At 41.1% G+C, this 13,450-nt stretch overlaps 1 protein-coding gene across 1 annotated transcript in view; it reads right to left on the bottom strand.

Moving 5' to 3' along the window:
* The window catches only part of LOC140070237 (mucin-5B-like), a 51,178-nt gene that overhangs the window by 20,828 nt on the left and 16,900 nt on the right, over positions 1–13,450 (bottom strand). Inside the window, exons 11-18 of the mRNA XM_072116592.1 lie at positions 13,239–13,339; positions 10,956–11,107; positions 9,202–9,340; positions 8,477–8,590; positions 6,331–6,510; positions 3,975–4,214; positions 3,533–3,689; positions 705–833 (exon numbers count right to left, since the gene is read on the bottom strand). Of these exons, the coding sequence (XP_071972693.1) occupies positions 705–833; positions 3,533–3,689; positions 3,975–4,214; positions 6,331–6,510; positions 8,477–8,590; positions 9,202–9,340; positions 10,956–11,107; positions 13,239–13,339 (1,212 nt within the window). The remainder of the gene's footprint in view (positions 1–704; positions 834–3,532; positions 3,690–3,974; positions 4,215–6,330; positions 6,511–8,476; positions 8,591–9,201; positions 9,341–10,955; positions 11,108–13,238; positions 13,340–13,450) is intronic.

Genomic DNA, 13,450 nt, shown 5'->3' with positions numbered 1-13,450 from the left:
CATTCGAGAAGAAACCTGCAAAAGACCTGAGAATGGGATGGAGATTTATCTGCCAACAAGACAATGATCCCAAAAATAAAACAAAAACTAGAATGGAAGGTTCACAAATAAATATATCCAGGTGTTGGCCAAGTCACAATCCAGACCTGAATCCAATCGAGAATCTGTGAAAAGAGCGGAAAACTGCTATTCATAAACGCTCTCCATCCAACCTCACTGAGCTCCAGCTGTTTTCCAAGGTAAATATTTTTTTCTAAGAGAATCTCAGTCTCTCGATGTGCAAAACTGATGGAGACCCCAAACGACGTAGAGCTATAATCGCAGCAAAAGGTGGCGCTATAAAGTATTAATTTAAGAGGGGCGAATAATATTGCATGCCCCACCTTTCAGTTTATTATTTTTTACAAAAGTTTAAGAAGTCCAATATATTTCTTTCCACTTCACTTGTTGTTGATTCTTCACCAAAAAATTACAATTTTATATCTTTATGTTTGAAGCCTGAAATGTGGCAAAAGGTAAAAAGTTCAAGGGTGCTGAATACTTTTACAAGGTACTGTATGTGTTTTTGTAAAGGTGCCATCATATATCAGTTATCTTTAACAATCCAAATGATAGATGAAGGTTTCATAAGGCAAAGTAGTATTATGCCAAATTCATGTAAAAGTTAAAAAAATAACTGCCCATAAAGAAGCAATGGATCTTACCTTCTAAACCTTTCAGGTTAGACATACATAAGCCTTTGGGATTCCTGCAGGTTTTCATACAACGGGCACCACAGGCCTTATAATGCCAAGTGCATTCATCTCCAGGATTGTAAAAATCACAAGACAGAGCTGTAGTGCGAATAAAAAAGAAAACCTTTACGCTGTATTATTGACAAGGTGCGCTGTTAGTTGTAGTTATTGTCATCATGGCTTAACAGTTGGTGTGTCACACAGACAGAGATATATCATACACCAGTGCTCCTTTGCAGGGGTATAATACGCCCCCTGCTGGATACATCAAGAGGCTTAAATCAGGTTTTTTATGCAGACACAATGCGGGAATGCCCCATGCCCGCCCACCCTGTCGGCCACTGCCCCCTCCACACCCACGGGACGTGAAAGTGGCATAGTCGCTGTAAGAATTAGCAATTTTGTCATTGCTTCTGTGCCACAACACTGGTGTCGAAGCAGTGATAAATTTCCCCAACCGTTTCTATGTACCATAAAAATGTTCACCTCTTATAGAAAGTTGCTCCTGTATAAATCATAAAAATGGCAAACTGATATCCATAACCCCTTGCTGCTGATGCTTTGTTTGGTTTTTGCAATTCCATTTTTTTCTCCCCTCCTTTAAAAATCGTTTTTATTTTTCCGTGCATAGAACTGTATGAGGGTTAATTCCCTGTGTGTCAAATTTTACTCTCTAGTGGTGATTATTCCATGTCTTGTAATGGTAAGTGTGAAATAATTCCAAATGCAGTGAAATTGACAAAAAAACTAATTTGCACCATTTTCGTGGGGTCTCTGTGTTTACAGTTTTTATTGTGGGCTCTAAATAACACCTCTACTTTAGTCTCTGGGTTGGTACAATCATGGGTGATGCTAGATTTATATAAGTTTTATTAGAAAATGAAATAAAACTTATTTAAATAAAAAATGTAAACCTTTTGTAAGAAAAAAAATATTTTTTTACACCTTGCTATACGGAGCTTTGTAAGGTTTCATTTTTGCAGGAATTGATTAAATTTTCATTTCTCACATTTTGTACTGTGCAATTCTTTAAATCACATTTTATAAAAAAAATGTATGCATTGCAAATTGGCGAAAAAGTCTCTGTAACAGATTTCCAGAAACAGTGATGTATTCACTTGAACGTATGGGAGACCTAGATACGGCCGACGTATGTACGGCTTATATACGTCCCCCATACACCACAAAGGTGCTGTACGGGAGCGGTAAGGTGCAGCACATGTGCATACCGTTCCGTAGCCTGTAGAAAGATAGGACATGTCCTATTTTTCGATGGAATATGGCACCGGGCCCTTTGTTACTCTATGGAGAGGGGCGGAGTTGAGCGCCGCTCTCCCCCTCCTGCTCTCCCTGGTGCCGATGCATTCCTGCCGTACTACAGTATGGTGGGCATACATTGTGTGAATGTAGCCTTACACAGACTCCGAGCTGTCACGGAGACAGATCGTCACTCACCAATGATTCAAGATGGCTTTGCCCATGCGTTCTCTGAAATGTAAATGTCTGGCAGCTTTGCCAGAGGCATTTAACAGGTTAACACCTGTTATTGGTGCCAGAAAACACTCGGCCTCTATGCTCAGCCCATGAGCCCCCTCCATAAACCTTAACAAATATGATGTAGTAATACACCACATGTAATTGGTGTTGTCACTGGATTTTCCCCCAACAAACCAGCCTCCTTAGGAAAGGTATGAAGTTCCATTCTAGGATTCCATCTTTTATGTGAAATCTCTTCCATTTACTTATAAAAAAATCTCCTCCACAGTCATGTGAAAATAAGCACAGAATATGTGCCCAAGATGAGTCACGTTTAGATGCTGCAGGAAGAGGGTCACTTCAGTTGTCGCTATCGTGAGTTCTATGATATCTAGACACATGCTTTTGGTACCATGTTAAATATATGAATCTCATAATTCAGATAGCATTAGGCTTGTGGTTCTGTGAGCTACATGACTCAGTTAAACATATAGGGGCAGATTTACATTCCAGGTCCATTCGCGATCCAGCGGCGCGTCCTCCGACGCTGATTTGGGTTCTGCCGGGATTCACTAAGGTCGTGCGCCCTATGTCCACTAGGTGTCGCAGCTGCGCTGAAGTCCGCCGGAGTTCACTGGAATTCACCTCATTCCGGTGTATGTGAGTGCTATTTTTGCAACACAATTTTTTTTAAAAATTCCGTGGTTTTTCCGAATCCGTCGGGTTTTCCAACGGCCGTGCACCCGATTTCCGCCGCATGCATGCCGGTGCCAATGCGGCATAATCCTATCGCGTGTGCCAAAATCCCGGGGCACTTCAGGGTAAAACGGCGCAAAGCGGTAATATTCGGGAAAGTCGACGAAAAATAGCGATTCGGGCCCTTAGTTGAAAATGTGACCTGCAGTTAAAATTCCAATTCCCACATTTTATTTCACTGTTCTTATCTCCAGGTCAGCAAATCACAGCCTAATTTGATCTGAAATATGATATTTTTATCTTAAATATGTCACCAAAAGTCTGGTTCTAGGTACTATGGAACTGGAGATAGAGGCATCTGAAGTCTTATTTCCATGCAGCCTCTAAATTTGACTAATCTCAGGAAAAGTATGACTCTTCTTTGATTATTTTCACATGATTTTGTAGGTCAATGAGAGATTGCACAGAAAGGAGGTAATTTTAGAAATTACATTTCATACCTTACCTGAGAGAGGTGGGATAAAACAGAGTCCATGTATGTTTCACTAAGTCTAAATTTCCTATAGATATGTAATTTATTGTTTATTTATAAGATGACAAACCCATTTTCTTACATATCTACTCACGGCATACAGTTGGAGATCTCCATTCAATACACACGCAGGCTTCACTACAGGCTTGAGCATAAACTGAGACAGCAGTACAGTAGCATTCACAGTCACCTCCCATATCACAAGCACAAGAGTCCTTGATACAAGCCTCATAGTATTTCTCAGGGTCAACCTAAGGCAGAAGAGTGGCTGAATAAGAACACTGAATAAAGTTAGCTAGATACAATATAACCCCAGTATCAAATTATCCAGAGACGGCGCCAACCCTGGGCATACTCGGGCAAGTGCTGGGGCCCAGGGCCGCTGGGGGGGCCCCACATCAGGTTGTACATAAGGAATCCATGGGGGCGAGAGGGGCTGTTTATAATGAATCCATAGGTGGTGAGGGAGGCTTTATATATACTGAGGCTCTGTCGCCCAGTGGCCTACTGAAACCTGGAACTGACCCTGAAATTACCTCACTGTGGCACGGTGCAAATACACTGCTCAGTAGAATGTTACACATTTTCTGTGCCCAGGCTAGTCTGTAAGGATTGACAACACAAGGGTCCTTGGTTATGTAGACTTCTGGGCAGTTAGGAGACACCTTCCAGCTATCTCTAAACTCTTTTACGTCTTCAACTACACATTGACTCCTTGTGGTAAAATCATTGTTGCCATTTCCATCAAAGTCTCCACAAAGGCCGCACACCATACCCTAGGTTTAAAAAAATGACAGGTTAAAGAACAGATTGACACTCAGAAATACATGTTTGTCTCTTATAAGCAAATGTTCAGTTCACACCAGCATCTGAGGTTTCCTTTAAACTCTCCATTTTTCGGTGAGAATAAAAGCGACTAAGAACGGAAGATGAATGGAAGGTCTCATTTCACCCTCTGTTCCCCATTGACTTCAATGTACGAAAGGTTGCCTTCAGTTACGCTTCCATTATAATAGGAGAAAAAGGATGCAGGCTACTACATTATTTCCCCACTATTTCATAACGGAAGGAGGAACTGGGCCTTAACCCCTTAACAACTAGGCCCTTTTTCGTTTTTAAGTTTTTATTTTTCACTCCCCACCTTTAAAAATCTATAACTTTTGTTTTTCCATGTGAAGAGCTGTATTATGGCTTGTTTTCTACATAGCAAATTGCACTTCATAGTGACAGTATTTACTATTCCACGCCATGTACTGGGAAGCGGGAAAAAAATTCCATATGCAGTGGACTTGGTGAAAAATCGCCATTTGGGCTTGGATTTCACGTCTTTCACTATGCGCCCCAAATGACATGTCTACTTTATTCTTTGGGTTGGTACGCTCACGGGGATACTAAAGTTTATATAGGTTTTATAATGTTTTCATGCATTTACAAAAATATAAATCTACTCTACTGTAAAAAAAAATATTTGGGTGGTGTCATTTTTTGCAACTTGAGATAACATGCTATATATCTTCAGTTACAGGATTAATTGTTAGGTTTTATTTATTAATTTTTTAAAAAATTTATTCTTTTTTTTTTTTTTACTATTTTTAGACCCCCTAGGTTACTTCAAGACTAGTTTGTCTGATTGATCCTACCGTGTATTTAAAGGAAACCTACCACTTGTAGTGGCAGGTTTCCGATGGAAATACCGGGCACCAGCTCAGGGTGAGCTGGTGCCGGAGCTTATTTTAGTTAGTGTTTTAAACCGCGGTATCGCGGTTTAAAACACTTTTTAAACGTTGTAGCCGGCGCAGGCAGGTACGCGCTCGGCGCTTACCGTGCACGCGGCTCTCATTCGTGCACAGCCGCGTGCACAGTAAGCGCCGAGCGCGTACCTGCCTGCGCCAGCTACAACGTTTAAAAAGTGTTTTAAACCGCGATACCGCGGTTTAAAACACTAACTAAAATAAGCTCCGGCACCAGCTCACCCTGAGCTGGTGCCCGATATTGCCATCGGAAACCTGCCACTACAAGTGGTAGGTTTCCTTTAAGTACTACACTATAGCAGTTATTACTGATCATTTATTGCAATGTGCCACTGGCATATTGTAACCAATGCCCATAAATCGAACAGCCTCGGGTCTTACAGTCTTAGACCCCAAGCTGTCATGGTGACAGATCGCCATTCCCTGACGATGTCATGGGGAGTGCCGATCAAAGTCAATATGGCAATATGGTGGCACCATCGGCGATCACAGGGTATTACTGGTGGGTGTTTGCTGCAATACACCGGTATGGAGAGTTAACTATATGTTAAACGTCATTGAGACTCCAAGGTGTCTGTGTGGGTGGGAGGGACGGGTTAATGCTGCAACAACTTTTGCACCTGTATCTCAAGTTCATGCATTTTTCCTCTGCTCCACAACATTCCCCTCCCACCACTGCCTGCTCAGTGCACATGACAGGAAGTGGGGAGGGGTCTGTATGAGCATGGAGGAGATGAGACTGAGACACAGGCTGCTAAGGCCCCCCCCCCCCACCCCCACCAGGACTCACCACACACTTCTGGCAGGGAGCCAAGTAATGTGGAATAAAGTCTTATAAAGTGCTAAAATTATTTAAAATGCTGTCAAGGCATTTTTAAAATCAGCATAGCACAGGCTACTGGAGCCTGTCACCAGTTAAAACTGACATTCCTGGTGACAAGATCACTTTAAGGATGGAAGCTAAGATAATCACCAATGCAATGCTGGAAAGGATAGGTGAGTATCCATCCTTTGTAGGCTATTTTCAGTAGCTTTAAACATTTTGACAAAAGACATTAGAAAAATACTAACATGCCTCTAAAATTGTAATAGCTTTAACCAGCTCCATGACTCCAATTTCTATGTTCTGTTAAGATGTTACCTTATAGTTTGTGTTTAGATGGATGTTAATGTTTGTCTTTTGGTCCCACACTAAAACAAGTCCAATCCCGGTCTCAATGATTAGAAATAAGCCCATCCTACGAGTCTTGTAAGGAATTTCAATATTGCTGGATCTTTCCAAAACTTCAAATTTTCCATCTGCAAGAATAAGCTTATGGGACTAAATAGAAACAAATGAAATAATAGTTTATACGTAAGAACATGAAACCAACAAATGTACTAAAATATTTAAAGTAAAGCTGGGAGATTAGTTTTACTGACTTCCCTTATAGCCATATACAATGGAGGGAGAGACATATGCTTTGTGATATACAGGTTTTTATGATTTTTACAGTAAACCCTAAAGTAAAGTAAATCCTAGCAGAACTTCTCAGAGAGACAGTGAGAGTCCTGCTGAATCTTCCCCCACACAGTGATTGTCACACACCAATTACCGATGAGAGGTTCAGGTTCGGAGAGGTTCAGGTTTCTCCATTTGGCGGTTCCACCAAGCGTGTTGCTTGATGGGCTGTGGAGCAGGCAATCAGGCAGCTTTATGCCCCTAGAAACTAGGCATGGCAGTGATTGGCCATGTAAGGCAATGCTACCATACGGTGGACCATCCCTATTGTCAATCACCATGTGTGAGTGCAGTAACCAGGACTTTCAACGTCCTCCCTAGGAGTCTTCTTAGGAATTGATCAGAAATCATGCACCTTATTATATAATCCTAAAAAGACCCACTTAAATTTGCTTCACTAAATGATGAATATGTCCTTGTGTCACCATGAGACAATCTTTATAATACATTTCATAATTACTTTTTTCCTCTACCTAGTTTAGATGATGGAGAAATGAAAAAACCTTTTACATGCAGTCCCCCACTTAAGAACATCCGATTTTCAAACAAATCCAAGTTACAGACAGATCTCTCTGCCCATTGTATTTTATGATACAGCTCTCTGGATGCTACTAATTTACTGAATTTTAACCTCAGGTTGCACTGATCAATTGTAAGAGTTGTAAAATTTTCAAAACCAAATCCTGGCTGGACTGGATACCTGTTCCAATTTTTATACACATTCAACCTAAAGGAAATCTACCATCCAAATCAAGCACAAAAGAGGTGTTACTGAAACCACTCCATGCTGCAGCTTCACAGACTATTACACTGTCTCACCTTTGCTCACTGCTCCCTCAGCACTTCACTCCTTCCTCTGCCTGATGTAATCTAATTTCAGCACACAGTGGGAGTGGGGTATTGCTCCTTGCTAGTCTAACAACCTGTGGGGTTAACACCCCCAGAAGCCCTTCTGGTTTATTAACATAATTTTAAAAGTTGATTTTAGAAGTAAGAAGGTCATGAATGAAAACTATAGAGAATATCACTACAGTCACAGTGCCTGGATCTATGAGTAAGGCCTCATTCACACGGACATAATGGAGACCAATTTGCGTCCTCATATAGGTCCCCATTGACGTCTATGGCTCCTGGTCACCGTGTGGTGAGCACACGCTGTCTTACCGCACGGTGACCATGCATGGGGAAATATAGGACAAGTCCTATATTCCGCAGTCTTACAGCTGCTCTATGGAGAGGAGAGGGGTGACATGTGCTCAATCCTCTACCTCTCCAGCACACTGATCTGTGCCCGCCTGGCACACGTTCGTGTGAATATACCCTAAGTTTCCGTGCCTTATTATGCTCGATGGTAGATTTCCTTTAAGAACATACCTGCAGAACCTGTTTCATTTGCAAGCCAGTGACTGCCTGTAATGCTTTCGGAATAGCATTAGGATTAACGTGGAGAAGACCCAAGCTGCAAAGTAGTGCTTAACTTTGCCGGTTCAGGTCCCTGCATGCACAGCTCAGTTTTGTACATCAGTTGATGTAATGGTGATAGTTGATGACTCCCAGAAATGTGGCATCCACACACCATTGGGGTTTAAATGCCAGCAGCGACATCCTCCCCCGCAAAATGGTGCCTGGTTTTTCTGGTTCGGGTTTGGTACATAAACCACGACCAGAACAGAATATTCAAGTTCAGGTTTGGCCAAACCTGAGCTTTATGGGGTCTGTTCATCACTAACTGTTATTTGTTATAATTCTGTGTAGTGTAAAAATTACTTTTGAAGACAGGACTTACCCCAAGATAGACTGTAATAGCTTTGGAGCAAGAGGTCCCTGTTGTGCCACAAGGAATGTTTTCTGAGATGATTTTAAATGTTCCTTTCCATAAGTGATCAATGTCACAGTAATCCTACATGAAAATAACATATGGCAAGTAAGATAAAATCAGATTCTTAAAGAGAACCAGTCACCAGTCACCATTTTTGAGCCTCCTCCATGTTCCCACAGACAATACATAGCTTATCTCCAAACTTTTTAATCAAACTTCTGTCATTAGTGGTTAAAACAGTAACTTATATTAAAGTTTACCTGGCTCCTTGCCAGCTTGTGTCCTGTGTCCCTGGGGAGTCAGCACAGAGCAGAGTTCCCCTCCCTCCCTCATCCTTTGAGTTTGAAATAAAAACATTCCTCCTCCCAGTTACTCCTTCCCCCCTCCTCTGCATCCAGTGGAGAGTACTGGCATGAAGTAATTTGGAGGAGGAGGGTTGTTTTTCTAACTCACACATAAGGATTTTGCAAAGGAGGGAGGGTAACTCTGCTCCATGCTGAACACTTCCCAGGGACTCAGGACACAAGCTGGAAAAGAGCCAGGTAAACTTTAATATAAGTTATTGTTTTAACCACTAATGCTGGAAATTTCATAGAAACAGTTGTCTGTGGGGAGGTGGAGGAGACTCAATAAGAGTGCCTGGTTACAGGTTCCCTTTAACTTTGTCTTTTCCTGTTTCAATTAAACCATACCTGAACCAAAATATATTCACAATCTCCATTGATTGTATAGCGTTTATTGTCGAATGTAATGTAGTGGCCATCTCCATACAAAGTGCATATTCCTTTTTCAGAATTTCTATCACACACCCAAGTCTTGTTTCTACATACACTGAGAAAACACAAAAATGTATTCATTTTTTGGAATCTTGTCTATTTGTGATAATCTTTTTGCTCTATTTAGAGGGCATCATACAGCATATTATGTAGTAATTACCGAGTTTGTACATGTAAGGTTATGCACTTAAGCCAAGAAAACAAAAATTACAATTATTTATGAGATGGTACTGGAAGGAACTGAAGGTGAGATAGAATTTGGGATAATGGTGGACACTAGTTCCTGTAGCCAAGATAAGTACATTCATTGGCTATATCAAGATCTGTATAGAAGTCTATGATATATTAATAATGTTGTCCTCATACAAATATATAGGCAAATCACACATAAAATGATGTGTATAATTTTGTGTACAATGTATGTGTATAATGTATGTGTATAATGTAAAGGAAGAGGTTAGCTGAATTAGAGCAGGTTCAGAGAAGGTAATTAAAGGACATCTACTACCAGGATGAAGGATTGTAAACAAAGTACACTGACATACTGGTGTGTTCCCTCTAGCAGGATCTGCTCTTCTTTAAGCTTCCTATGACCTTGGTTTAAAGAAAAAAAACATTCAAAATTAGGCAAATGAACCTGAGAGGCTCTACACTCCATTAACATCTATGGAGCCCCTCAGATTTATTTGCATAATTTTAAAAGCCTTTTATAGTAAAAACCAGGGCATAAGACACTAAAAGAAGAGGGGTTAACAATACTTAATCCTGGTGGTAGATGTCCTTTAAGTGAATAGTGGGATTAGAGTACAAAGAAAAGTTATCAAACTGAGTTATTCGATAGCTGGGTTTCTGGCATAGGAGAAGCACCTAATTCCTAAAAATGCATACACCTCTTAATGAATTTGGCATTTTTTACTCCAGTGCAGGGTCGTTCAAGGCACAAGAAACATCAATCTTGAAAATTTCCCCAATGTATTATCAATTACTCCCTATACCCTATTCCAGTGGTGGCGAACCTATGGCACGGGTGCCAGAGGTGGCACTCGGAGCACTCTCTGTGTGCACCCAGGCCATCACCCCAGCACAGAGTTTCCAGAAAGGACTCAAAACCTCCTCCTGCCGTCCCTGACCACCCAGGATGTGCTGTGATCAGTGCTATTTAAAGCTACACATCTGCCTGGGACTAAAGGAGAAGCAGGGAGGTGCAGACCAGGCTTTGTTATTATTGGAGCTTCTGCTCTGGGCCCTAAAATTCTTTCTATTCAGGGGCCCCCTGGAAGGAAGCGACAATGATAATAGGAATTGCTCCTCCTCCTTTTAACTGTATTGTTGTCCTCAGGACACTGATAAAATTAAAAGCCGTGACATAACAGGTAGCAGCATATTATTGCTTAAATTGCCATGTTGGCACTTTGCATTTTAAATAAGTGGGTTCGGTTGTAGTTTGGGCACTCGGTCTCTAAAAGGTTCGCCATCACTGCCCTATTCCCATTACAGACACTTGGTGGCCACATATAGAAACATCTAGAATAAACAATTTCAGACAGTTTATTGCAATATCTTTTTCCCAACTCTGGTCAACTCCAAAAAAGGCATAATAAAAACAGTCTTCATTTTTACTGTAAGTGACTAGTTTACAATGTATACTATATTGATTATGCTATACATACCATTGATTACAGTGTATTCTGGTCACATCCCCTGATTTGTAATTTTTTCCATTGTGAACACATGGACACTCTTCTTCCTTTATACAAGTTCTGTTCTCACTCAGAACTAATTCTTTTGGACATAAGCAGCCTGACACACACAGTGGGCTGTACTGTCACAGCACAGAGTTCAGCAATTTATAAAAGGAAACATATGGAAAAATAGACACAAATATTACACAAAAATTGCTAATAAATTTAAACATAAATGATTTACTACATTGGAACCAGTCCCCAACTACAAAGTTCAGGTTTGTACTGAACTTTGCTGGTTCAGGTCCCCTGGGTCCCACCCAAATTTCATGAACACCTGCAATCAGTGCCGACACTGATTGCAGTCGTTAAATGGGTTTGCCCATGAAAGAAAGTTCTCAATTATAACCCCCTAGTGATGTGTACACAATAAAGATTATTTTTAACCACTTTACTAATTTAACTCAGTTGCGTTGCTGTTTTAGCTCCTATCACTCAGTGGAGTGATAAAGATAAGCTGGAATTATATCAGTGAGATGATGGGTTTTTTTTTTTGTTAATAACAGTTAATTAGAGAATGATGCATATTTATCAGGGCCTCTGCGCCATGCCAGTGGCAAAGAGGCCCTGAAATAATCGCAAATGCTAGCTTATTGCTAGCTTTTGCAATTTTTTTCCTTTTCCCCCGATCCGCCAACTTCACGCCAGTGGGGCATGAAGGGGCGTGAAGGGGGGACGCGGCCAGCCGGGAGTGGGGCGTTACTGTCTCCGCGCCTGCGCACTTGCTGCTGCCGACGACTTTTCATACGTGAGGATGAAACGTGAGGATGAGGTTTATACATAGGATAAACGCTGCGCAGCCGGCTGCCCCGATACATCAAAGGGTGGAAGCCTCTTGATGTATCGGGCTGTGAACTTGCAGCGCCAGCGTATGTTAGATATGCCCCAATGTGTTATTTTGTAATCCTGAGTAGATTTAAGAATCTTGTCTTTATGGGAATACCACTTCAACTCTTTAAATGTAAAGTCATTAGTGGCATTTAAATGGCTGTGTGGGCTCAGGGCACCGCCTTTTTGGGGAGGATCGTCACTCCCTGATGGCGCCATCTGGATAGACAACCCTTCTAAAAATGGCAGTGCCCTGTACCTACACAGCGACATTTAGACAGTTCACAATAACAATCAATGTGTTGCTGGTTGGGGTTGAGGTTTCCTTATCCAAACATTTTTTTAATTTCGGATTCGGCCAAACTCAAATTCTAACAGGTTGGCTCATTACTATTTAGCACATTATTGCCTATTATTTGGTATTTTACTTCTGATATAATAAGATAGGCCTATGCTTTGTATTTTTGACATATCATTTGCACATATTTTTTTATTTCAAAAAGAATTTAGTACGTAAGACATGATCATCTCAAGGATCCCTTGTTATGGTCCCCATAATAGTCTCAATTTATGGCCCCTCTCAATGGTGCTCAGCCAGACATTAGCAGATTAACTTAGTGCCCATCTTTCTATTTTCACACAACACACAAAGACACACACTTAACAAATATCATAGCTCTTTTAGCCCCTGAGTAGAAAAAAATATTCCACAGCAGCATATTGAAGAAAAACTTTTTCTTTATTAGAGGGTGCCTTAAAAATCAACCATCAAAATCAAGCATCATAATCCATGGACACTTACTTATAGTTACAGGCACTTTGACTTTGAATGTTTTAAATAATGCCAACAGTTTTTACACTGTGGGGCACATTTACGAAGGGCGCATGACCCGAATCAGCGTCGTAGAACGCGCCACTGGATCGCGACTGGATCGGGTAAGTAAATCTGCCCCAGTGTATTGAAACTTGCTCTGCTGCAGATTAGATTACGAGTCCCCAGACAGAGGGAAGTATGATCTGCTGAGGGAGCAGGGGTAGGTTGAGACATTGTAGCAGCCTGTAAAGCTACAGCATGGAGAGGCTCTAGTAACAACCCCAGTAGCTCTTTATGCTCATTAGCATCATTTTTAAAGTTGACTTTAAAATGAAGCACAGTGAGCATCACTAGAGACCCTCCCAACTCTGTGGGCTCCGACTATTACAAACCCCCTGAAGTCTGCATCCCTGCTCCCTGCTAGCACCCCCTCCAACTGTCTGCTGGAAATATTGCATCAGTAGTGATCTTATAAAGTACATTTTCTAATTAAAGTACAGGAGCAGAGCTCCTAGAAAATATATAGTTCAGTTAATAATAAGAAAATTCCAATAAAAATGTATACTCACACACTGTACTGTTGTTGACTCACAGGTCTGAGAACATTCTGCTCCTTTTGCTTTTTCTCCAGCTTTTTCACAATCAAAGTAAACCATGGGAGGTGGGCACTCTGAAAAGTACATTTACCACAAAAGACCATTTATTGATTAATACCAAATTATGACTCTTTGAGATCAAATTATCAACAGTGGAACACACAATAAGCATTTTCCTTATCTGC

This window comes from Engystomops pustulosus, chromosome 7, assembly GCF_040894005.1.
Source record: "Engystomops pustulosus chromosome 7, aEngPut4.maternal, whole genome shotgun sequence".
Taxonomy (NCBI): domain Eukaryota; kingdom Metazoa; phylum Chordata; class Amphibia; order Anura; family Leptodactylidae; genus Engystomops; species Engystomops pustulosus.
The sequence above is the reverse complement of the archived record's forward strand: the minus strand, read 5'-3'. Positions and strand labels throughout refer to the sequence as shown.